Raw genomic sequence first — 27,631 nt, 5'->3', positions numbered from 1 at the left:
CATACTGTCAGTAGTCAGTCTGTAAAGACATTTATCTCACTCAGGCAAATACGCACTATAATCATATTAATAAGACACACAGAAATGTCAAGCTAGATAGCTTGTCTTCTGCCATTCACTTACACAGCAAAAACAGTATAAAAGTTATTATTGAGCCCATCCTCCCATCTATTTGTTAGCAACATACCAAGCAATGAGGAATGAGTCATATAACCATTGTTTGTGTAGATCAGAAAATCCTGTGGAATAAAAATTAAATAAATACACCAACACAGGTGCAGGCCATCATATGCCAAGTAATATGGTCTGATAGCCTTGTACTCCCATGCTGACCAAAACTGAATCCCCCTGGAAACATACCAGAAACTAAGCCAAGTATTGAAGTCAATCATATAATGTCTGGATGATAGATAGAAACTTTTATTAGTTCACTGAAAAAACCCAGATATCTGATACTGATGGTTTCTTTTCTCTGAACATGGAGTGTTTCAGTACATTTAGTTTTTAACATAAAAAATAAAAATAGAAAGACCTGCCATACTCTGCTTAACTTTCAAATTCTTAGTCCAGTTACAGCTCAAGTGCATTATTTACATATAGTCTTTTCATCATCCGTACTATTTCACCTTGTATTTTAGCATTTTTTCAGTCTTACATTTCCATATTATAAACTGATTAACATCTCTGAGCTGTAGAATGTGACAACTCTAGTGACCTACACACATCCTTAAATTCCAGAACACTTTTTGGAAAATCAAATTAAAAGCATATGACAAACAGTAAGTACTATAAAAGGTGCAAACAGCAATGTTATCAGTAAAAAGTCTTACTTGCAGTGATAACAGTGTATTAAACTCTTTATATTAATATTGTAATATATTATACACAAACCCAGAATTATATTTTCTGTAAAGTTTTACAAACAACTCTTCATACCTACAAGAATGTACAGCCCAGGCAACCAATGTCAGAACAATTTTGTTCAGCTTAACTTGAGACTGTATAAAGTCCATTCTTCTTAGAAACTATTATAGGATAGGATGATGCTTGGACTTTATGAATGTCTCACTGCCTTTTAAATGATATGTTCCTAACTTGTAAATATATTTTTTTCTTCTGTGATGTATATCCAACTTGGACTTAAGGAATGTTTCACTCCCTTCTAAGTATTTTTTTTCTATTATTGTTTGGTCTTTTTAAAAAAAAATGTATCTCTCATGATTACTATGTTACTATGTAAACAGCTATATTGTCTGAAAAATGTACTGTATCTGTAGTTGCGACTACCTGTTTTTTTATGTGGAGCTTTTCTCCCCGGGCCTTTACTGAAAATGGACATATATCCTGTTAGATTAGCCCAGTCCACAAATGTAAAATAAAATAAAAAAATAAATAAAAATAAAGTCTATGCATACAAGGTAAGAACTTTAGGGGACGAAAATTATTTTATTTCTTTAGTGTTTCACTGCTTAGTTCAAAATTCAGTATTGGGGGATTTCAAAATACTTATTTTAGCCACTAGTTTTACATTTAGTGGAATCTTTTGTTAGTTAGCCATGTGACAAATTTATGGGACTTTAGGGGACTGGCTGGCAGTGCTTTAGCCCCACTTTGGTAAACTATGAATATGTCACACAGAGTAAGTTATAGACAATAACCTTTGCTGCTCTTTTAGTAATGAGGGACAAGCAGTAATTTTTCCTTTTTAATTTCTCAGGGTGTTATTCTTCTAGTGTTGTGTGCCTTCCAGGGTGGGAGCAGTAGGAGTTTGACAGATCTTATTTGCAACTTTCTTTGCTGTATTTTCTGGCTTGCAACCATTCTATACACTGCAGTATTCATCAGTTAGCTAGTGTTTTCTCCTCAACGATTTTTAAATCATTGTTTTACTGTAGAGTTTTTAAATATTTAGTGCATTCTTATTTGCATTCATATTACACATTGCAGTGTTTGTAATGTGATTAGCTTTATGTATGCAAAAATTTTTTTTTTGCATGCTTTTTGCCCCTGCTGACCAATCAGCCTTGAAACCTTTTGTCAGCATCCTGGCAAAAATAATTTTTTTTATTTATTGGAATAACCCTCTCCTGTTCGGGTTGGGGGGTGGGCATGATACTTGCATTACTGCAGGGGTCACAACAGCTTCCCTACACAAGTGCACACTCCCATGCACTTGTTCAATAAAGCAACCCCACAAGTGGCTTGGTGCAACAGAGATCTACCCCTAAGATTGCAGGCCCACCTCCTTCAACCAAAGGAATGCTAGAACCTATAAATGGCACTGCCTGTACCCTCCAGGATAAGCACATCTATCTTCCCATGTCAGTCTCAGCACCCTCAAGCCCCCAGTTGAACTTGGGTCTCCTGGATCGCAGTCAGTGGTTTATTCCTCTAACCCACCAGAGCAGGATGTCTACTTTTAAAATTTAAAAGTAATTCTTGTGCAAATATTTTAAAACAATTCATTTTGTATATCTGCGTGAACAGTCTGGTGGAGAAATAATACTTAAATATTCATTTTATTATACTCTACATTTCATAATTAATGGACACTGGCAACAGCAAGAGGATCCTCCAAGTGCTCAAATTAACTTTTCGTAATGAGTTATTAATTTTACAGAAACGAATTATTTAAATGAAATACAAATATTTTATAACTACTTTACGCTATGCTGGTCAGCAATCACAATGTGTGCAAACTTGTTCCAGTCAATCTGCTCATCATACATGTGCAAATATCTTGCCTGGCAATCTGCATTAATAAGGTGGAAGTTTATTTTCACAGACGCTACACTATTTAATTCACATATTCGTCTGCCTCATTTTAGTGTATCTCTGTTTTACACACTGAACACTATTTCTGCTTTTTGTCAGATAGAGCAGCTGCTAGGAGCAAGAGTTACGTTATGTAGTAACAAACTAACCTTTATAGAAAACCAGTTCCACCAGCACTCCAGCTCCTAAAGTGGAAAGGAAGTCTTTCAAAAGTTCCTTCCAACTTGAAGGACGGCAGCACAAGACAGGCTGTGGGAGAACTTGAAATTTCTAGGTTTACCTTGAAGTTGACAAAAGTGCTACGCTTGAAAACCTAAATGTACCAAACCAACGTAAAATACCAAACAGTCCACGGACTCCTTGCACTTGCTGGAGATAACGACTACTTTGTTTGTTTGCTGGAGATAACGACTACTTTGTTTGCTGGTGCAAAAAGTGCTATGCTGACTGATAGGTTCATATGTTCATAGGTTAGTACTAGGCTAACTGCCCTTGCGAGCCATTTTAAGCCTAGCCAGTTATCCCCTGTGAGATTCAAACCCTGTACCTTGAGTTTGTAAGGCAAACACCTTTAACCATTAGGCCACCCTCCCAACCCCTACATTTTTTCTCTTCAACTACTTAAATCCCTTAAAACCAATACATTGGGATTCAAGTGCACAAATCTCATCAGATTCTATGAAGTGTCAAAATTAACTTGTATCAGTACAACCCCAAGAAATAGATTCACAAAAGAGTTTATACCCACATTACAAAACTGGCAGTCTCATCCAGATCCAAATACAATCTGAACCTTAAAACTTAAACTATCCTAATGACCCACTAATAAAAATTAAACCTGCAAAAATGAATAGCTAAATACAGTATACAACAGATCAGATCCTCAAATAGAGAGAAATTTTGGCATTTGACAGAAAAAAAAAAAAGGACTATTCCATCTGTTAAGGAAGCACATGACCTCAGGTTAGCAATTACAAATCCTTCTTTATATCAGGAAACTACGAAACACTGAATGCACATAAATAACACCAGGTGTCAAAAACTGCTATAACCCGGAAGACAATGTCAACATACAAGCAAATAAGTTTACAGCAATTTCCACTCCTGAGCCCACAATATCACCTTAATCACGTATGCTAACTCTAATCCCGCGGCTTACCCAAACTTCAATCATAACCATTACTTTATCAAAAACCCTTGCCCCTAACCGCATTCACTGTTCCCACAAATCACGCTTGGAGGCGTGAGAGGATTTGGTTTCTTTTTCCTTGTTCTGCTTTCACTGATTGCAGGAACAGAACAATTAATGAAAATTACATCTGATCGCAAAAACACAACACACCTTTACTTTGACGTGCAAAACACTATATAAATTGTGCATCAAAACACACGTGAACAATGTTACAGAGATAAAGACACACACACCCACACACGTGTATAAAACATATACATACAGGTGTTCACCAACTTGCATGTGCTAACATATGTATGCATGCACACACATCAACACAAACAGGCGTACATATTTATATATGTATGTATACACAGATAAATATATTACATATTTATTACACACACACATGTATAAGACAATCTGGAGATTAGAGCAGAGGATTAAGACTTTGAACCATTAAACTGTTTGCTGTAGTCAAGGGTATGGGTTTGATTCTTGACAATTCCAATTGTCTACTATGCTACTCTGAGCGGATCACTTAAAGTGCTCCCACCAGATCACCCTTTATAGAGTCCAGTGGGCTTCCCCTAGAACACATGAATCAAAGTAAAACAATACTTACAAATACAAATTTTACATGAAGGTTCATTGACAGGTGCACTGTCGCCGATTCAGGTGACTAGATGGACTATACAAATGCCACTTCAGACTAACTTTGGGATATATATATGTATGTGTGTGTGTGTGTGTATATATATATATATATATATATATATATATATATATATATATGTATATATATATACACACACACACACACACACACACACACACACACACACACACACATAAACACACACACAAAGTTAACTACTCCAATATGAAGAATACTTATCAGTGTAGCATCCCTGATAAGTTTTATAGCAGTATGAGCAGCACCGCATGCACAACACTACTACTGCTAAATCTTAGGTTATTGATTCAGGTATACAATTTAAGTATGCACTTTGCACGTGTTATTTTTTTCAGCCTTGCAATCAATCCAGTAAGTGAAAGTTAAGTTGTTTAAGACTGTATGAAAATAGGAACTTAACAGATAATTTAAAGGGCTACTACAGCAAACAGAAAACTCGAACGGGTAATACAGGGCTCATTTCCGGGGATGCCAACCCCCTCCCCTCGCAAAGATCTGCTCACTTACAGCACAAAATAAACAGCTACATAAATGGATAAAAAAGGCTGTAATAAGCTGTATAGATTTATGCTTGCAAGCTATGGGCTGCTTAAAATACTTCAACTTAAACTTGATAAACACTACAATGACAACCTAGTTAATAAATGACAGGTTTAAACGTAATGAGGCAGTCAGGAATCTCGTTTTTGCATGTGACTAACACACATCAAGAGATACATTATTGAATTTTTAACCTTAACATTACGGCACGCACTGACTGCATAGAAGCCGAGCTAGGCCCCAATTTGCTCAAAACGGGTCTAACATAAAACGCACTAATACGCCTCCAATAAATACAACACTGGACAGCCGGTAGCTGCAATCACGTATCTCTTCTGTCAGGCTGCACATTCAGAAAACCATGGTCGATTAATGCCCACTATCCACTCAGAAGCACCACAGTCCTAGACAATACAAAACCAGAATTTTCTGTCAGCTTCCTACAGCTGTTCCATACTGATGCCCTCTTACCGTGTGGTCATGTTCATCAGCCTTTACAAAAAGAAGCACGTCGACAAGGAGAAACAGCAGCGCCTGTATACTATTAAACAGAACCATCTTAGGAGGCCTGGAGAGCTGAACACTTTAATCACCCAGCTGTTGTCAGGTACTCAGCACCGCTACCAGACCTCTACCTTCCAAGATACACAGATCCGGCCGTCAACGACAGTACTGTAGATGTTTACTGTGATAGTCGGAACCTATGTCCTAAAATTTTCAACATAGCAGCACACGTTGCTCGGAAGCTCAATGTTTTTTTTTTTCTCCTGTGGTTAGTTAGATGTTTACTGTGATAGTCGGAACCTAACTAACCACAGGAGAAAAAAAAAAACATTGAGCTTCCGAGCAACGTGTGATGCTATGTTGAAAATTTTAGGACATAGGTTCCGACTATCACAGTGAACATCTAACTAACCACAGGAGAAAAAAAAAACATTGAGCTTCCGAGCATATAAAAATAAGTTCTTTGACCTACTCAAACTGAAAACAGAAACTGTAACGCTAGCGGAAACAGAAACGGGAATGCTAGGACCGAAGGGGCTATTCCTAGAACCATGCTACTCCAACAATTCATTGGACATAGCAGCACAGACCCCTTCTCCAGCTTTGAACCAGCCAAGGAGATCAGGACAAAGCCAAATAGCAGCAAGACAACGGCAACAGGTTCACCCTAGCAGACTGCCGTTTCCTGATCTTTCAATTAGAGAAACTCATCACTAACTATAAAACTATCGAACTAAACAACCATTATCTAGCCCAATGCATTAGCCTAAAAATAGTGCCCAAAGGGCTCAGGATCTACAAATTCCCCAATGGCATACAGAGCGACAAAGTAACATATGACGCACTATGCCAAATCTTCAACAATGCAGGACTCGAAACGCTGAAAGTGCTCACCGAGCACAACAGAAAACTTGCTGACCTTAAATTGTAGGCAACTTATAAAAAAAAAAAAAACAACGCAAGTAAGGGACCGATGTCCTTCATGGATGCATCTGCAGTCATAACTGGGTTGTCCTGTCGTCAGGCAGCCCTGCAGTCGGCCGGATTCCAAAGTCCGGGTCCGGCTTCGGCTGATGTCGCACTTCACCCGACGTCATCTCTGCTGGTCTCCGGGTATAAAGGCATCAGCCGACGCCATTTTCTTCAGTCTTTCTTGCCGCGTGGCGCCCGAAGCAGAAGCTGTTCGCAAGTGCCGGTCAGTCGGATCCAGAGATTTCTACTACCGAATACTACTTCGAAGACTTCTAAAAGCTAAGTACCCCGTTGGGGACTCTTTCTTGCCTCAGCCGATGTCAGAAAAAGTCAATAACTGTTTAACTTGTGGGAAACAAATACCTCATAAAGATTTCCACTCTTACTGTTTGCCTTGTTTAGGCCCAGACCACGACGTAGCAGCCTGTTCGGCCTGTGCTTCCTTCAACCGACGAACGCTTAGGCGTCGGTCGGAGTTTGCTGAACAGTTTTTCGGTTCAGAATTTGCGTACATTATGCCGTCGGATCCTCCGACTACACAAATTGTTAAGAAACGCAAAGAAAAAGACCGACACTCTCGGTCCACGGTTTCAGCCGAAACCATGGTGAAGCAAACCGCGAGTGTCTCGGTTTTGGCCGAAACCCGGAAAACTGGTCAAAACAAAACTGAATCTTTGACTACTTGAGGTTCCTGCTACCTTACTTGAATCGGCCTCTGAAATTTTACCTACTACAGTGGCTTCTAGTGAATTATCAGACACCATCCCTTTGGATGTCTCTACCCCAGCACATGGTGCTGCTAGGCCTCCTGCAGCCATGTCCATTAAGGCCTTTGCCAGGGCTAAAGCAGCCAAGTCTACTAAATCAGCGCCTGTTAAACCCCCCTCAACCAGGCCTACTTCTAGTTCTCAAATGCTTACTCTGGCAGAAGATTTAATATCCTTAATCAGGGGATCTCAATCTCACCCAGACAGGGCCTCTCAGCCCCCAGAGAAGAGACCTAGGGCAGAGCCCCGAGCCTGTGTCCTCTGATGATTCTGCGGATGACTCAGATATTACAGACCAGCCAGAGGCTCCTTTCTCCAATTATGAAGACTCAGATGCTGAAGAATCCATTCCGGCTGCTTCTCCGCCAGAAGAATTCTCCTTTGGGGAAACCTTACATGCCATGAGAACAATTCCAATGGCAGCAACAGGATTTCTCAGATTCCAGAAAAGACTTGGGACTTTTCTGCACCTTCCACAACACAGGCCCTTAGCTATACCTCCTGTCCTCTCTGTTGTGGACGATGCCTTTAATGATGTCTGCTCTGCACCAGATTCCTTACCTCCAGCCCCTGCCAAACCAGACAGATTTTACAGGGTACCAGACACGCATCATCACCTTTACAAGGCCCCACTTGCAGACCCGAAACTATATCCCAGGGGCCTAAGGCAGTAGCCTCGACCACAGCAAAAACCCTATTCCTTCTGAAAGGGAAGCCAGGTCTTTAGACAGATGGGGCAAAAAGTTTATACCTCAGCTACTCTCTCAGCTAGAGCTTTAAACTGTCAGTTTCACATGATACAATACCAAGAGTTTATGCTTGATCAGTTAACTAAAAACTATCCTCTGATGACTCTATAGATAAGAAATATGTATTAGAAATGGTAAATAACATACAACAGGTTAGTAACCATTCCTTAAAATGTGGCTATGATGCACTGGAGGCTTCATTTAGATCAGCCATGACTGGCACAGTGATAAGAAGACATGCATGGCTGAAGGAACAAGTCTTACCGGATCATGTTAAAGCTAAGTTATTAGATGCTCCTATGGATAAGACCAGTTTGTTTGGTACACCTGCCCAGCAGGTAATGAAGAAAATGGAAGAAAAGGCAAAATCTGTTCAAACGGTTAAAGATTTCTTGCAGGTTCAGCCCCAAGGTTTAGCAGGAACTGGCCTGCCAAAATTGGTCCTTTCCTGACTCCACAAGATCCCAAAGGGGCAGGAATATACGTTCCAGAGGCAGAAACCAATCCAGAGGAGGTGCCTACAGAGGACGACAGTGGCAAGGTAATAACAGAGGCACAGACTCAGCCACTACCACTACAACAGCACAATCACAGTGACTTAACTCTACATCCGCCTACCAGGGAACAAATAGCAGCTCCATTAGGCGGAAAATTAACCTTATTTCTAAAAAACTGGCACTACATCACAAAAGACAAGGGGATTTTGCAAACCATAGACCAAGGTTACCGGTTCCACTTTCACACTTTACCAGTCAAAAGAGGAATGCCAAACCTGCCTCCAAATCAAAAAACAGAAGCTCTACAGCAGATAATGCAATTAGCAAAGATGAGAGCTGTGGAAAGAGTGCCAATAACAGAACAAGGCAAAGGATTTTACTCCAGACTATTCCTAGTTCCAAGAAAGGAAAAAAGCTGGAGACCTATTCTCGACCTGTCCACCTTAAATACATACATCATTGTCCCAAAATTCAAAATGCTGACCCTACAGCAACTTCTTCCCATGCTGGGCAAGGAGTGTTGGCTGGTAACTCTAGATCTCAAGGAGGCATACCTGCACGTCCGCATTGCACCAATTTGCAGAAGATACCTCAGATTTCTTGCAGGATCAGAGCATTATCAATTCTCAGCATTGCCCTTTGGCTTATCTACTGCGCCCAGAGTATTCACAAAATGCCTGGCATCAGTAATCGCCCACTGCAGACTACAGGGAATCCAAATTTATCCATACCTGGACGACTGCCTGCTACAAGGGGACAACAAAAGCAAGCTGACAACAGATTTACAAAGGGTCATTTACTTGCTACAAGCACTGGGATACACAGTCAATTTACAAAAGTCAAGGCTAATACCATCCCAAACAAGGACATTCCTGGGCACGGAATTGGACACTGTAAAACAAATGGCATTCCTAACCGCAGAAAAACAAAAAGAACTCCCTCTTTACTTCTTGGCTCTAACAAAACAGAACAAGTTAACAGCAAGAACAGTCCTGCAGGCCTTAGGCTACATGGCATCATGCATAATCTTGGTTCCACATGCCAGACTACATATGAGAAAACTACAGTGGTACCTAAGGAATTTATGGTCCCAACACAGGCACAGCCTAGAAGCAGAAATTCCACTAATCCCATGCCTAAGACAGGAGTTCCTATGGTGGGCACAAGCATGCCAGTCAAACCCAGGCCTACCCTTTCACAGCTATCAAGCAAGCCAGACCATCACAACAGACGCCTCAGACCTAGGATGGGGGGCTCACATGCTGGACAAATGCGTACAAGGATTGTGGACGCAGGATCAACTCCACCTGCACATCAACCTAAAAGAAATGCTGGCAGTAAAACTGGCAATCCAAAATTTCAGACCATTTCTAAAAGAGGGCCATTTGATAAGGACAGACAACACCACAGTCATGTGGTACATCAACAAGCAGGGAGGCACTCATTCATACCCCCTATGCAGAATGACTTTGGAGCTTTGGAACCTGGCACTCAGCTACAACATCCAGTTACAGGCAATATTTGTGCCGGGAAAGGACAATACTCTAGCAGACATATTGAGCAGAACCACATCGGATGCCCACAAATGGATGCTACACCCGGACATCTTCAAGACCATCTCAAAGAAATGGGGAAGACCACAGATAGATCTATTCGCCCTCTCAATCACCAACTCAAAAATTCTGCACAAGGACATTCCACCCACTTGCATGGAAAGTGGATTCGCCTCCTTCAGCTGGAAAGGTCTAACAGCATATGCATTTCCACCTCTTCCTTGATACACAAGGTATTACTAAAAATCAAGGAGGAACGCCCAAGGATAACCCTGATAGCTCCAAACTGGCCAAGACAACACTGGTACCCATTACTGAGGAGCATGTCTCGGGACAACATGTGGCCAATACCCTGATGCCTTTGATGTTAACTCAGAACAACTACAGCATCATACATCCAAACCTAAAAACGTTGCAACTGACTGCATGGAACATCACATAGCAGCAACTAACCCAGAACTTTCCCAAAGGGTTAAAGACATTATCCTTGAAGCCGCAGACCTTCAACAAGAAGGAACTATGCAGGAAAATGGAAAAGGTTTGTCATTTGGAGCACTGAAAGAGGAAAAGATGTGTCAATTATAGATATGGCTAACATTCTGGAGTATCTGGCAGAGCTTCTACATACAGGCCTGTCCTATTCCTCCATCAAGATACATGCATCAGCTATTTCAGCAGAATACAGCTTTGATCCACCTGTCTTTTCACACCCTTTACTCAGGCAGTTCCTCAGAGGAATCAAGAATGTAAAACCTCCAAGGAAACCACCATTGCCAGCTTGGGATTTGAACTTTGTGCTAGAAAAATTGACACTGCACCTTTTGAACCAGCAGCTACAGCGGACCTACAGCATCTATCGTGGAAAACTGCTTTCCTACTGGCAATAACCTCAGCAAGGAGGGTCTCTGAACTTCAGGCCCTAATGGCGGTACAGCCCTTCCTAATCTTCCACCAAGATAGTGTCCATGAGGACTAATCCTACGTTTATGCCTAAGGTGATATCCAGAGTGTCTTTAAACCAGGCAATCCACCTACCCACCTTCTTTCCCAACCCACAAAACAGAGGGGAAAGAATGCTGCATTCCTTGGATGTCCATAGACAGTTACGCTACTACCTGGACAGAACAAAAAGTAGCAGAAAAACTCACCAGCTTTTTGTAGCCTATGCAACAGGAAGGGAAGGAAAAGCAATTTCCAAACAGACAATCTCCAAATGGATAGGAAATTGCATACGGTTCTGTTACTCCTTCCATGGAAAACCAATTCCACAGAACATAAGGCCTCATTCTACAAGGGCAACAGCCACTACCACAGCCTTCCTATGAGGTGTGGCAACCAAGGACATTATTGAGGCGGCTACTTGGACCTCCATGCATACATTTGCCAAGCATTATAACTTACCATTGTACTCCAGATCCCGAGCAGGGTTTGCCACTGCTGTGCTGCAAGGGATCCTAACCACACCATAATCTAAAATTTTCCTCCTCCCTTAGTTGGCTATGGTATTCTACCCAGTTGTTGTGACTGCAGATGCATCCATGAAGGACATAGTACAGTTTTGTACCTACCATAAATGTAGATGTCCGAACTGGATAGCATCTGCAGTCAGGATTACCCTCCCTCCTTCCCCTCTGTGGTACTCCTAGGGTATTTACCCTCCTAATAGCTAGCTACTGGGGGGAGTCTTTTATGGTGTATTTGTTTGTATATATGTACATATATGTTTATTTTCTGAGTTTGCCTTCTATCCTTTTGGAAACATTGGCATTTATCCAAAAATTAGCCTTCCAAGAAGGGCAACTGGCATCTGGGGCAAGAAACACTGAAGAAAATGGCGTCGGCTGATGCCTTTATACCCAGAGACCAGCAGAGATGACGTCGGGTGAAGTGCGACATCAGCCGAAGCCGGACCCGGACTTTGGAATCCGGCCGACTGCAGGGCTGCCTGACGACAGGACAACCCAGTTGTTATGACTGCAGATGCTATCCAGTTCGGACATCTACATTTATGGTAGGTACAAAACTGTACTGTGCGTGCCATTGCCTAAATCTACAGGAAAAAAACAAGTAAATAGAAAAAACAAGTACAGTACCTCACCAATTGGGTAGGGAACGGCAGGAAGAGACGGTAGTTGCTGTGCTTAGATGACCGGGAACTCGAACTGCAGTGGCTGAACGGGAACTCCTCGTATGGCGGTCCGTGAATTCCTTGACTGTACAATAGAGGATCCAGTAGCAGGTAAAATCTCCAGTTCTTTGCAAAAGAAAAGAAGGAATTACCTGCTGCTGGACCCACTATTTATTAGGGGCGAACAAAAGAAGCTTGGGTATGGGGTGGAGGTGTTATGCAAGTGGTGGCTCGGAATGCAAGAATCCGATTGGCTGCCGCCACTTGCTTAGCAAGAACTTTTGGAAATGCTTTTTCTACAAAACTTCAATGTGACCATAATGTTAAACACACTGAATCGTAACTAGATATGATAAATTACATATTTAGTTACGATTTCAGAGTGTTTTACATTACGTTGCACTAAAAATTAGCAGTACACTTTCTCTCGCTTGTGGAAGCACTCGGGGGGGGGGGGGGGGAATGGTTTGAAAACTGTATCTTCTCATGGCGCGCTCGGCCTTAAAGGCACAGGCACCATGAGAAGGCACTCTGGGTGAATGAGTTAAATACCTTTGTGAAAAAGGAAAGTTCCGGATGGTCACGCTTCAGTCAATCCTCTCTTTTCTGCAGAAGGGCGGCTGGATGTGTTCTATAGATCTCAAAGACTCATACTACCATATCAAGATGGCCAGGGCATCCAGAGATCACTTGCACTTCCGGCTGGGAGCCAGTCATTTCCAGTTTCGCGCTCTGCCCTTTGGTCTCACCTCAGCCCCCATGGTGTTCACAAAAGGCATGGCAGTAGTAGCGTCTCACTTGAGACGAAACGGATTCCGGGTGTTTCCTTATCTAGACGACTGGCTCCTATCTGCCACCACCGAGTATCGTCTTCTACAAACCAGGGACTACACCATCAGTCTTTGCTCTTCACTAGGCGTAATGGTGAATTTTGGAAAATATGTCTCATCATCGTCACAGCGTATCTTATTTATAGGAGCACAGCTAGACACTTCCCTGGCTCAAGTTACTCTCCTCCCACCAAAAGTATCAGACCTCAGGCATCAAATTTCGATCCTTTTTCACAACAAGAGAGTCCCTGCACGACAAATATTAAGAGTGCTAGGCTTAATGGCAGCCTCCATTCTTGTAGTTCCTTTAGGCAGGATGCACATGAGGATTCTTCAGTGGATGCTATTCGCCCAGTGGTCGTATCTACAACTTCCACTGTCTCACGAAATCTTGATCACGAATTCTTGCAAGAAGGATCTCTTGTGGTGGATACACAGTCAAGAGCTAACACTAGGACGACCCTTTGTCTTGCCCAGTCCGGTAGCAACTCTAACCACAGATGCTTCCCTGATAGGGTGGGGGGGATTCTTTCAGGGACTAACAGTCCAAGGTCAATGGTCCAACTTGGAGTACAATCTGCACATAAATGTTCTAGAGCTGAGGGCAGTGTTTCTAGCGTTGGAACACTTTCACAAGTCCTTACCTCAGGGAACAGTGACAGTTCAGACAGACAACATGTCAGTGGTCTGGTACATAAACAAGCAAGGGGGAACCAGATCTTACCCGTTATGCAGAGAGGCCCTCAGAATTTGGCAATGGGCAAAGTCCACTGGACGCTTTCTGATAGCAACGCACATCCCGGACTTCAACGTAATCGCGGACAGGTTGAGCAGAGCCATCCTGTTCCCTCACGAGTGGTCCCTCAAACCTCAAGTGGCGGAAGAGATCTTCCGCAGATGGGGCCAGCCTTGTGCGACCTGTTTGCATCCCCATTGAATGCCAAATGCAGAAGCTACTTTGCCCTGTTACCCCCCTCCAGGGGGTGTCCCCAGGGACGCACTGGTATACGATTGGCCCCCGGGTCTCCTTTACTCTTTTCCTCCTGTTCCACTAATCCCCAGGTTTTTGCAGAAAGCCAAACATCTGGACAGGACCATAATACTGATAGCCCCATTCTGGCCTCGACAAATCTGGTTTCCCTTCCTTCAATCTTAAGTGGAGGAACCATGGATACTGGACCCGGAGCCAGACCTGTTGACACATTCGTCGGGAGTTCCTCACACCTTCCTCAAGTCCCTCAAACTGACAGCTTGGCTGCTCCGCTTCCCATCTTAGCCAGGTCGGAGTTACTATCCCCTGCAGTACAACAAATTATTGTATCTTCTCACAAACCATCTACAAGGAAATTGTACATCAGCAAATGGAACCGTTTTGCGCACTGGGCCTCCAAACAAGGTATAGATCCATTCGGGGCTCCAGTACACAAGATACTAGATTTCCTCACCACACTTTTTCAAGAAGGAGCGTTAACATCCACTATAAGGGTTCAAATGGCCGCTAGTTTTCATATTGGCCGTGAGGATGGTTCTCTTATGTCCCACAGGCTTTGTAAAGCCTTCATGAAAGGTACCTTTTACCTCCGTCCCCCCTTTCGTAATCCAGTAGCCCCTTGGAATCTTAATCTCATGCTGTCACAACTCATGTTGCCCCCATTTGAACCAGCAACCACAACTCCGTTAAAATTTCTTTCCTGGAAAACACTTTCTGGTTGCCATCACATCCGCCAGGAGAGTTTCAGAGTTACAGGCTCTATCTATTCGACCCCCGTACATGATTTTTCATCCAGATAGAGTAACCTTGCGCACCAATCCATCCTTCCTTCCGAAGGTTTGTTCGATTCAGAACATCAATCAATTTATCGAACTACCTACCTTCTTTAAAAATCATTCCAATAAGCTAGAATACACATTGCACAAGTTGGACGTTCACAGACAACTAAGATTTTACTTACATAGGACAAAAGAGTACAGAGTCAGATCAACTATTTGTCTCATATGCGATCAACTATTTGTCTCATATGCTGACCAAAGAAAAGGACAGGCAGTAACGAAGGTTACCTTATCCAAATGGCTCTCAGATTGCATAAATTTGGTATATGCTGAATCGAAACAGCAACTCCCTTTCATACCCAGAGCTCATTCTACAAGGGCGATTGCTACCTCTTCAGCCCATACCGCTCATTTGCCTTTAGATACCATTTATGCAGTGGCAACTTGGGCAAAACCACGTACTTTTATCGCCCACTACAAGCTAGACAAGAGCTCCAGGGACAGGGCGACGTTTCGTTCCACTGTACTCAGGAATGTTCTCCCTTGAGCCACCGGAAAAAGGAGCTAGGGACGCTACCCGTGTGTAAGAACAAACGGCGAGATTGAACAATTTCACATTAAAAAGTTATGTCTTACCATAACAATCCATGTGAATTGTTCATCTCGCCTTTGTTCTTACATTGCCCCCCTCCATCCCCCGTTCTATGGTCTGGGAGAACAGTTTTCAACTAGATTCCTTTTCAGCCTTTTCTAGATATGGTTGGCATGTTGTTGTGCATTAGTAATGGCATCTTTTCTCCTCTACTTGACAGTAGGGTTCCAGACACTGCGTAGTATCTGTTTATAAGTGTTCTAGACACAGTTCTAAAAGGGATTCTTCTGGTATAACAAACTAGATCTGAGGGTTAGCACCAGAGGATCATGGGATATTACTGTGCCTCGAGCTTTCTCGAAGATGCGAGGTGGTGATGCGGCAGAACAAAGGCGAGATGAACAATTCACATGGATCGTTATGGTAAGACATAACTTCTTAACTTGAAATTGTTCAATCTCGCCGTTTGTTCTTACACACGCGTTCGGAGCCGATCCTCGGCTCCGAGTCGGCCGCATCACCAGCTCGCATCTTCGAGAAAGCTCGAGGCACAGTAATATCCCATGATCCTCCGGTGCTAACCCTCAGATCTAGTTTGCCGCTGGCATTAGATCACATCGAGAGGCTCGGGCCAGTAGAAATTTTTCTATATATTTCTTGTTATTTCTTGTTATTTCTTATTTACTTCTAAATTTTACATTTTATAACAGTGTTTGATAGGTTTATTATCTAGTTGTTGTTTAAAGTTGGTTTAGTTAGGTTAAATCTGTATTTTTTCACAGTTTCTTGACCTATTTTAACACCTCAGAATCACTTTAACTGCTTGTAATTTTGGCCTGTTTTCCACAACATGGTTGCCAATAGGACTTGATGCATCAATGTGATGTTCTCCCTCAACCCTTGCTCTTAATCATAATGCTTTGTATGACTCATGCCATACATAAGGAAGTAACTGAATTCCTATGCAATTGACATATGGGATTTGTGTGAATCACTGTTACCTTCTTTACCTTCTGTAAAAGGACTGCTTCTTTTCTGTCTCTAATTACCCCCATTTGTTTGGCTAAGACCTTGTTTTGTACAATACTTAGAAGTTATCCAACTACAGCCAGAAAAATAACTAAAATGCAGGCCTTTGTTCAGGGTTTTCTTTTGTAGTTCAAGAGGAATTGATTCTGCAAGGGTGTCTCCGTGCAGTGATAGTTTTTAACACCTCTGCAGTAGTGTGGTGGGAGGGGGCTGTCAATTCCTCTTGAACTACAAAAGAAAACCCTGAACAAAGGCCTAGCTACTTTCCTGGCTGTAGCTGGATAAACTTCTAAGTATAGTGTAAAACAAGGTCTGAGCCAAACATAAATGGGGGTGATTAGAGATGGAAAACAAACTGTCCTTTTATAGAAGATAAAGAAGATAAGTGACTCTCGCAAATCCCTTTATACAGTAGATATAAAAAGTTTACACACCCTTGTAAAAATGCCAGTTTTTTCTGATATAAAAAAGTGAGACCACAATAAATCATTTCAAAACTTTTCCCACCTTTAATGTGACCTGTAACCTGTACAATTCAGTTGAAAACCACATCTGTTAGGGGAAAAAAATATAAAAACTAAAAAGTGTACAATAAGTTGGTTGCATAAGTGTGCACACCCTTAAACTAATGCTTTGTTGAAGCACCTTTTGATTTAATTACAGCATTCAGTCGTCTTAGGTACACACCTGCCATCAGCTAGAGACCATGATTAATCCCAAATAAAGTTCAGCTGTCCTAGTAGGATTTTCCTGACATTTACTCAGTTGCCTGCTACAACAAAAGCCATGGTTTGCAGAGAGCTTACAAAGCATTAAAGGGATCTCATTGTTGAAAAGTTATCAGTCAGGAGAAGGGTACAAAAAACTTTCCACAACATTGGATATACCGTGGAATACAGTGAAAGACAGTCATCAAAAAGTGGATAAAATATGGGACAACAGTGTTGCAAAAAAACTGGACGTCCCTCCAAAATTGATAAAAACTGGTCAGGGAGGCTGCCAAGAGACATACAGCAACACTGAAGGAGCAGCAGGAATTTCTGGCAAGTACTGGTTGTGTACTACATGTGACAACAATCTCCCGTATTCTCCATATGTCTGGACTATGTGGTAGAGTTGCAAGACGGAAGCCTTTTCTTTCATAGAAAAACATCCAGGCCCAGCTAAAATTTTCAAAACAATACATAGTCTCCCTAAATCATGTGGGAAAATATTTTATGGTCTGATGAGGCCAAGGTTGAACTTTTTGGACACAATTCCAGAAAGTACGTTTGGTGCAAAAACAACACTCTGTGCATCATCAAAAAAACACCATCCCCATGGTGAAGCATGGTGGTGGCAGTATTGTGCTTTGGGGTTGCTTTCCTTCCGCTGGAACTGGGGCTTTAGTCAAGATGGAGGGAATTGTGAATAGTTCCAAATACCAGTCACTTTTGGCTCAAAACCTTCCGGCTTCTGCTAGAAAGCTTAAGATGAAGAGGAATTTCACCTTTCAACATGACAATGACCCCAAGCATACACCCAAAATCTACAAAAGAATGGCTTTACCAGAAGAAAATAAAGTTCAATGGCCCAGCCAGAGCCCAGACGTAAATCAATAGAAAATCTGTGGGGTGACCTGAAGAGGGTCGTGCACAAGGTGCCCTCCGCTGTCTTACAGATTTGGAGTGCTTTTACAAGGAAGAGTGGGCAAAGTCAAGATGTCATGCTGATAAACTCCTACCCCAAGAAGACTGAATGCTGTAATTAAATCAAAAGGTGCTTCAACAAAGTATTAATTTAAGGTGTGCACACTTCTGCAACCAGCTTATTGTATGTTTTTTATTTTTCGTATTTTTTTTCCCTTAAGTTTGTTTTTCAATTGAATTGTGCAGGGTATAGGTCCAAGGTGGGAAAAGTTTTGAAATGATTTATTGTGGTCTCATTTTTTTTATATCGCAAAAAACTGGCATTTTAACAGGTGGGTGTGTACACTTTTTTTTTTTATATTCACTGTATGTCCATGGCATCGGAATTCAGTTACTTCCTTATGTCTGTCAGAAGTCATACAAAGCATTATGTGAAAGAGGTTGAGGGAGAACATCACGTTGATGCATCAAGCCCCATTGCTAGCCATGTTGTGGCAAACAGGTTAAAATTACAAGTAAAGCACTTAATGATTTTGATGTGTTAAAATAGGTCAGGAAACGGGTAAAAAAGCAGTTTTTTTTTTTTAGTTCTAGAGTGGAGTTTTCCTTTAATCAGTCTATTCATCTTCCTTCTGCACAGTCTTCGGGTGAGAAAGTTCTTCACATCTTGGATTTGAATAGGTGGCTCAGATATTGTTTGGATAAAACTTAAGTTTTTCACAGGTCTAAGCAGCTTTTTTCCCTTCCTTTCATCCCAGGACTTTGGGTTTGGCTGTTTACAAGATAACCATCTCTCCTCCTGGATTTCTAAGGCTATTTCCTTTTGTTCTTTTCATGGCAGATGTCTTTTTTTCTCTGTAAAAGTGCATTCTACTAGGCAGTTGCCTCTTCTGGTGCTTGGATGCCAATTCTGTCTTTGAGGCTGCTACTTTCCTCTGTTCATAATTTTACTAAACATTACAAGCTGGATGTTATTTCTAAGTCATAGAGCAGGCTTTGTCAGAGCTATTAAGCATCTGTTTGTGGAGGTTTCCTGTGTGCCTTCCTCTTCCGCTCTTGTACTGTCCCTTAGGTGAAGAATACTGTAACAGTGATATGGAAAGACCTAGTACAGTTGTGTAAAATCTTGCCATAACAGTAGATTTCCACTCTTCACTGTTGGAGTATTCAGTCCTTCCCTTCTTACCCTTCCATCCTGGCTTTTGTGCCCTGTCTTCTGTTTCCCTTATGGCTAAGGGGCCCTTCTGCTGTTTTTCTTCTGGATGCACATGTTCTTTGTCCCTGAGGGTATTTTGTCCCTCCTGGGGCTTTTTTATTTTCTAAATGTTTGCGTCTGGTCATCTCCTTTATGCCCTATATCTTACACGGGGAATTTGCATATGATATACGGCGCCTATAAGAGTTGAAGGCTTTATTATACTGGCTGTAGATTGGGCTATCCTTGACAGGAGATTCCCCAAGTGAAGAGTACTGCAATAGTGAAGAGAAGGAAATCTGTTATGGAAAGTTTTACACAACTGTACTGTCTACTAGTGTTGCATACCTTTCATTACTCCCTCCCGCAAGGAACGATATCTGTGCAGACTGACAGTATGTCAGTAGTCTGGTACATCAATAAACAGGGGAACCCAGTCCTGCCAATTATGTCAAGAAATGACGAGGGTGTGGCATTGGGCGATATCATCCAACTGCTTTCTGATATCGGTGCATGTTCTGGATAAATCCATTGTTCTGGCTGACAGGCTGAACAGGTCTCTGTTCTCAATTCATGAGTGGTCCCTCAATCTGAAGTTGGCAGAGCAGACGTTCTGTCACTGAGGCAGACCATGCTGCCATCTCTCTGCTTCTCCAAGCAGCATAAAGTGCAGCAGGTACTTTGTCATAATCCCCTGTGAGGGGGAGTCGCTGAACTACGCTCTGACCTACATCCCCCCCCCTCCAATAAGCCTTCCTTTTAACTCCTCATATCAAAATTTCAGCAGAAAGCATAGGCGAGGAAGGTCCTTCCTAATTGCCCTCTGGCCTTGAGTGTAGTTCCCCTACACCTGGCTTCATCTAATACACCGCCTTGGGTGCAGGATACGAGCATGTATCTTCTTTCTCCCCCATCTGGAATGCCTCCCCCAGACATTCAAGTCTTCATATTAACTGCTTGATGTTCTTCGTGTTTCACTGTTGCAGTCATCACTTGTGTGTTATCACTGCTGTAGTAGCCCTCGGCCAGCCCGAATACCAGAGTCAGTGTTTTTCTGCGTCGGCTGCTGTCGCTTGCTGCCTGAAGTCAGGTCATCAGTGCTATAAAGGAAGGTAGCCAGCGCCATTACATCAGTCTTTCTTGCCATGGAGCCCATAGCAGAAGCAGTTCGCAAGTGTGCCGGTCGGTCGCTACCAGAGTTTGAATTACAGCTGAAAACTTCTAAAGCTAGGTACCCCGTTGGGGATCCTTTTTTCTTGCACTAACTGATGTCCGAAAAAGTTGACAAATGTCTCGCCGGTGGAAAGCAAATACCACATCAAGACTTCCATTCATACTGCGTCACTTGTTTAGGCCCAGGTCACGACGTCCCCAGTTGCCGGTTCTGTGCCCTCTTTAACGAGAGAACCATTTGACATAGTGCTCTTATTGCAGCCAGGTGTTTTCGTCTTTCGTCTTCACATTCCGAAATGGCATCTGTCAGCCAACAATCCGTAGACATTCCAAAAAACGTAAGGATAAAGATAGTGACAGGCCACACAAGGCTAAGCCTTCCGACGGCTACTGCTAAGCAGGTCATTAGTTCTCCGGAATTCAGTGAGGCACCTTCGCAGGCCACTACTGTGAGACCCTTTTGGAGTCTGGTATGCCGCAGAAATCTTCTTCGTCTCCCGAGTCTTTGGTTCTCTGCCTTGGTTGGGTCCGGAGCTGCAACGCAGGCAATGGCTTCCAAGGAGGTTTTTCGCACTACCGAATCTAGACAAAAAAAGATGTCTTCTCCAACTACCGTTTCTCTCAGACCGATGGATACTCTTAGGCCTAGAAGCAAGGCCACTCCTAGGAAAACTACCTCTAGCCACCATTTTACTTCTACTCCACCACCCCAAGCTCAAATGCTTAAAAATGGCAGAGGATCTTATCACCCTTATCAGGGGTAGTCAGGCCATACCTTCTAAAAGGAAGAGACCTTTCTCCTGAAATACTGACAGAACAAGATTCTGAGGAGTCTGATTATTCCGATTTTGAAGAGGAACAACAACCTCTGACTGCTCATGAGGATTCAGATGCAAAGAAACCTATTCCTTCTGCCTCATCACCAGAAGATCTTTGCTTTGGGGAAACCCTTCACACCCTCAGGGGAGAATCCCAGGACTTCCCTCATTCTAAGAAAAGACTAAGTTTCTAGACCTGCCCCAGCACAGACCCTTAGCCATCCCTACAATCTTAGAGGTGGTTGATGATGTCTTCCATGAATCCAGCTCAACTCCTGACACCCTCCCACCTGCTCCCAGAAACTCTAACGGGTATTGCAAAGTACCAGATTATCACAAATACCTGTACAGAGATCCTGCTGCAGACCTGGAGGTCATTACACAGGGACCAAAAGGAGCTAAGGCTAGTTCTGCAAAGAATCCTATTCCTTCTGACAAGACTTCAGAGTTCTGGACAGATGGGGTAAAAAAGTATACACCTCTGCAACCTTAGCTATCCGAGCACTCAACTGTCAGTTCTACTTGTTAAAATATCAACAACACACTTTGGAACTATTTAAACAAAAGATTTCAGCCGTTCCTGATTGTGCTAATTCGAAAGAATTAGATTTACTGCACTCTACTTGTCAAGTGGCTAAATACTCATTACATTGTGGATATGACACCCTAGAAGCCTGAAGCAAGGCAGCAGCGTCAGGATCTGTCATTAGGAGTCATGCATGGTTGAAGGAACAACCTCTCCCTGATCATGTCAAATCTAAATTACTTGATGCACCCTTGGATAAGGACCTCTTGTTTGGAGTAAAAGCAGAAGAGGTGCTTAAAAAGGTGGAAGACTGAGCAAAATCTATGCAAACAGTAAGATTTCCTTCAAGTACAACCTCCTAGGTTCATCAGGAATTTTCCCTCAAAACACTGGTCCTCTCCTGCACCTAGAAGACAATGGGCAAGGTAAGCCCCGCAGGGACAGACCACCCAGACTCCTATTGCAGGGATAGCAGAGAACCAAACAGTGGACCACTTTCACTCCAAAGGCAGGGAGTTCCAAGCCATCCCTCTATGGCAAGAACCCTCTCCCCCCTCTGCCCTCTCTTCACTCACCAAAAACTAGGAGGAAGGCTCTCCCTCTGCAAAGAAATTTGGCTTTCTGTAACAAAGGACCATTGGGTCTTAAAGATCATTTTTCAGGTATACAAATTCTCCTTAAGCGAACTCCCAATTCTAAGGTTGCCTCCAAATCAGTGGGCAGAGGCATTAAAACAAGTCCACACACTCCTATCCCAAAGGGCAGTAGAACCTTTCCCCTCAGATCAAACAGGCAAAGGCTTTTATTCCAGACTATTCCTTGTTCCCAGAAAAGAGGACACTTGGTACCCCATCCTGGATCTATCCATTCTGAACACCTTCCTGATGGTTCCGAAATTCAAAATGCTAACTTTGCAGCAGCTGCTGCCTATGCTGACAAAAAATGCCTGGTTAGTATCCCTAGATCTAAAAGATGCCTACCTCCACATCCCTGTAAGGGAATCCTGCAGGAAATTCCTTGGATTGAGAGCAGGCTCGCAACACTTTAAGTTCTCTGCACTACCCTTTGGCTTATCTACTGCTCCCAGGGTATTAACCAAATGCTTAGCCCTGGCCATAGCCTTTTGCAGACAGAAAAATGTACAAATTTACCCTTATCTGGACGACGGCCTCATTCACGCAGACTGCAAAGAAAAGCTCCTCAAGGACCTCCTTTTTGTCAAAACCCTGCTAACCTCCTTAGGGTACACCATCAATGAGAAGAAAGCAAAGCAAACACCCTCCAAGAAGATCATTTTTTGGGAGTACTGTTGGACACAGCATCCCAAATGGCCTTCCTATCCCCAGAAAAGCAGAGCTTCCTGCCTCACTGTGAGGAAGATCTGCAAGCCTTGGGGTACATGGCATCTTGCATCATTCTATTGCCTCTGGCCAGGCTTCACGAGAACTTCAGTGGTACCTAAAGAACCTTTGGTGTCAGCACACTCAGCCTCTAGAGACCTCTTTCCCTCTGATCCCCCAGTATAAGGGCCAATTTTCTCTGGTGGGCAGGGGCCTGTGCCCAGAACAGTACAGGGGTCTTTACTTCACCCGCTGCCCAACTGGGCACACCATTATCACTGACATCTCAGACATAGCTTGGGGTGCTCACCTAGAAGGCAGGTGCTCCCAAGGTCTTTGGGATGCCCAGCACCTTCCCTTACATGTCAACCAGAAGGAGATGATGGCAGTACAAAAGGCTCTGACATCCTTCAAACCCCATCTCAAGCCAGAGGTTCTCCTCTATTTTTTAAGGCTAGGGCAGGGTTTGCCTGTGCAGTTGTGCAGGGCATGCTAACCCATTCCTAGGTCTCTTATTAGTCCTACCACCCCTCTCCTCAGCTTTGGGAATCCTCCCATAGGTGATGACTGCAACAGTGAAACACAAAAAATATAGTACAGTTGTGTACACTTAACGTAAATGTAGATGTTTGAGTGTATTCACTGCTGCAGTCCTGGTTTCCCACCCTCCTTCCCCCTTAAATCTTCTTTCTTTAGGGAGACATAAGTTTCTAACAGTGGCTTTTAGCCACCAGGGCCACTTTTCCATACATACTTGGACCTCTGACTGGTTAGGGCAAGAAAAACTGATGTAATGGCTTCGGCTGCCTTCCTTTATAGCACTGACAACCTGATGTCAGGTTGCAAGCGACAGCAGCCGACGCAGAAAAACATTGACTCTGGTATTTTGGCTGGCCGAGGGCTACCACAGCAGGGATAACCCACAGGTGATGACTGCAACAGTGAATACACTCTAACTTCTACATTTATGGTAGGTGTACACAACTGTACTTTGTCTCCACTTTCAGTGATGGCTGGTCAGTCCAGGCTTTTGTCTCAAGTAATCCACATTCTTAGATCATCCTAGAAACCAGGATGATTTACAAAAGCAAGTGGAAAATGTTTTCTGTTTGGACTTCTCAGAGGAATCTGATTCTCTTTTTGGCTCCTCTTCCAATGGTATTAGATTTTCTGACTTCTCATTTTCTTAATGGAGCCAGTTATTCTACTATCAATGTATAGTTAGCTGCTACTTCGTTTCCATATTGGAGAAAATCAGTTCCTTATCCCCTCTCCCTGATTATCTAAAGCTTTAAGAGGTGATTTCCTTCTCAGACCCCCCCCCCCAAGGGATTCTACTCCCCCTTGGGACATTACCGTTATGCTTCAAGTTCTGACAAAGCCTCCCTTTGAACCTTCTGCCAAAGTGGGTATAATGTTTTTTAGTTGTAATTGTGCCAGGAGGATATCACAGCATTCAGGCTATTTATTGCAAACCTCCATACTTTATTTTTCATAAGGACAGGATGTCCTTATGGACTAATCCATTTATTCTATGGGACTACTATAAATCGCACCATCCATCTACCAGTTTTCTTTACCAATTTTTCCAACGGAGCAATACCTGCTGCATCTATTAGATGCCCAATGTCAGCTACATTTTTGTTTATTGTACTAGACGAAAGGAAATCTGACCCAATTTATTGAGTCTTTCTCAATATGTAAATGGAGTCAGGGTGTCTCTAAAGTCACTTTATTAAGGTGGTTGTCTACTTGCATTTTATATGCTTACAGAAAAAGGGGTTTGATCCTATCCAAGCCAGTCAAGGCTCATTTGACTACATATGTGGCTGCTGCTTCTGCTCTCTTCAAGAGCTTCCATCGATGATATTTGTGCTGCAGCTGGTTAGTCCACTGTTCATGCAGTCTAGCAAGATAGCAGATTTCATTTCATCCTTCAGAAATATTCTTCCATGATTCCACCCAAGGGTTTTATTAGCTCTGGACTCTGTCCCACATGTTAAGGAATGGACAGAAGAGGCAACATTTGATACCAAAGTTATGTGCTTAACATAATAGCTTTGCGTTGTCTGCGTCTAGTCTTCCTTGGCTACCCTTCTTGCCCCTTCCTTTGCACTATCTTTTTTTTTCTTGTACGATTGAACTCAAGACCAGGCTATGAGTTAAGTGTTGTGTGTTACTTTCTGATTTGTGAGAGTGAAGTTTTTTATTGCTTTTCTTGTGCAAACTCAATCTGAGATAATGTAAGGGTTGGCAGAATGTTGCATGTAAGGGGAGGAGCCTGAGCTACAAAGTCTTAAGTGACTGAAGTCAGATTCGAATAACCCATCCACTGATGGACAGAAGCAGACAGTATAGATCTATCATTATGGTAAGTTCTTAATTTTTGTTTATAAGTATATAACTTTAATTTATGCAGACATTGTGTTAAATTTATGATGTGTTAAAAGCACACCACTGAAAAATAAGAAATATTAATGCATTTGAGAAAAAAAAAACAAGCCTTTGTCCTGTCACCAAATTTGTGTAACTTTTGCTTTAATGTACATCATTCACTTGAACCGTTGCTGTTTCATTTTGTATTGAGGGTGTGTTGGGATTCCACTGCATTACTGTTTACCAATTGCAGTATTTCTCTGCTTATTGCAGTGCACACAGCATGCAAATGGTGCTGCAATTATAAGCACACTTGTTTTGATGTGGTGGTTTGCACCGATTCATTTTCGTTTTTTTAATCCACGATGGTGCAGTGGTAGCGTTGTTGCCTCACAGTAAGAGGTTCTCCTGTTCGATTCTCAGCTAGTGTACGGGGAGTGCCTTCTGTATGAAGTCTGCATGTCCTCCCCATGGGTCGAGTGGCATTCCAAAAGACATGCGTGAATGGGTGTGCCTTCGTTGAAGGCTGGACATCGAGCTGGCAACTCGGCACTTTGAAAATCTACTGCCAATCATTAGCGGACCGGAGTTCTGCTGTGGCGACCCCTAACCGGGCAAAGCCTAAAGACAACAACATTGACCAGTTAACTAGATGAGTCTCCTCCCTTTTTTTTTCTGTTTACTGAGTGATATCAGTGTTTAGTCACAGAGCATTAGTGCCTGGGGCTGTTTGACTTTACAAGTGTCTTCAGCTTTATGGGCCAAGCAGCTGCAACTCACTTGCATCTTTGACCGGATTTGTTCACTGACATTGAGAGATTCTCATTTGTTTGAACTGTGAGGATATAACTTGATTTTGTCAAAAGGCTCCAGATGCAACCACTGGAAGATGCATTACAAACGTCCAGAGCTCAAATGGAAGAAATGAGTTAAAGAATGACCTGCAGAGAGTACTGCTGTATCTTTTCAGCTGCACTGAGCTGCAGATTAAGAGCAGTTTTCTGAATTGTGCATCTGCCAGCTCATAGAATGGGTTTGCCACTGCCTGTATACTTAGTTCATTGGGTAGACATTGAGTCATTGCTGGCTGTTTCTCCCCAGAGTTAGGCTTTCTGGCCAGCAGCATGTCTGTTGTCTACTAATCTCTAATTGTTTCACCTCACATTTGATATTACACTGTTGTCAAACAGAGAACCTCTATCCCTAATGTGTGCTAAATTGACTCCCCTTGTTGAATAGTTGATGCATAACTTATCAATTGCAGCCATAATTTCACTTCTGTGCTTACCTTCACTGCTTAGTGAATGTCTGCTTTCTGTACACTGAAGGCTGTATATACACTATTCCATTTTTCTGAACCACTAAACAGTAAACCATAGTGTTTAGAATAGAGTGATACATGGTAGAACAATACCCTTTAAAAAGAGAATTTGTTTTAAAATTCTGTTTGCATTTCAGCATATATCTTAAGAAACTGTCAAGTAGCATCTCATGCAGACTCAAATAACTGTGCATTTGTATAATAAAAAGAGGAACATGTGTGAATCTGTAATTATTGTCACTATTGCTTACCTTTAAACTTTGGGCTGCACACATTGTTTGTGTCTGTATGTCAAATAGAAGATATATATTTTTTAACAAGTAATTCCTTCCAAGATTTTTGTAATGGGAAGATTTTGTATTTCAGAGAGAAATTGCTGACTCATATGCTCAGAATGCTAAAGTGATAGAAAAACAACTGGAACGCAAAGGAATGAGTAAGAGACGACTTCAGGAGCTGGTAAGTTTTTACTGCATGTAATACTGCTCAGTAAGGTTTAAGGACACCTCTGAAATCACCTTAACAATGTATTTTTAGTGTTTAAGATGCCAAGTCCTGTTTCCATTTTTTTACTGTTCTGACGAGTGTTAAAAAAGGGCAAAACATGTCAGGTCTATAGCTAGATAATTTATTTGCATGAATGCATTAATAAAACATCATAGGTCAGTATACTGGAACAG

General features: G+C 42.4%; 1 protein-coding gene across 1 annotated transcript in view; it reads left to right on the top strand.

Moving 5' to 3' along the window:
- Window positions 1-27,631, top strand: part of STEEP1 (STING1 ER exit protein 1) — a 433,968-nt gene that overhangs the window by 373,760 nt on the left and 32,577 nt on the right. Inside the window, 1 exon segment of the mRNA XM_044057097.1 lies at window positions 27,318-27,410. Within this exon segment, the coding sequence (XP_043913032.1) occupies window positions 27,318-27,410 (93 nt within the window).

This window comes from Protopterus annectens, chromosome 15.part0 (assembly GCF_019279795.1).
Source record: "Protopterus annectens isolate FY-2018-M chromosome 15.part0, PAN1.0, whole genome shotgun sequence".
NCBI classification, from domain to species: Eukaryota; Metazoa; Chordata; order Ceratodontiformes; family Protopteridae; genus Protopterus; species Protopterus annectens.
The sequence above is the reverse complement of the archived record's forward strand: the minus strand, read 5'-3'. Positions and strand labels throughout refer to the sequence as shown.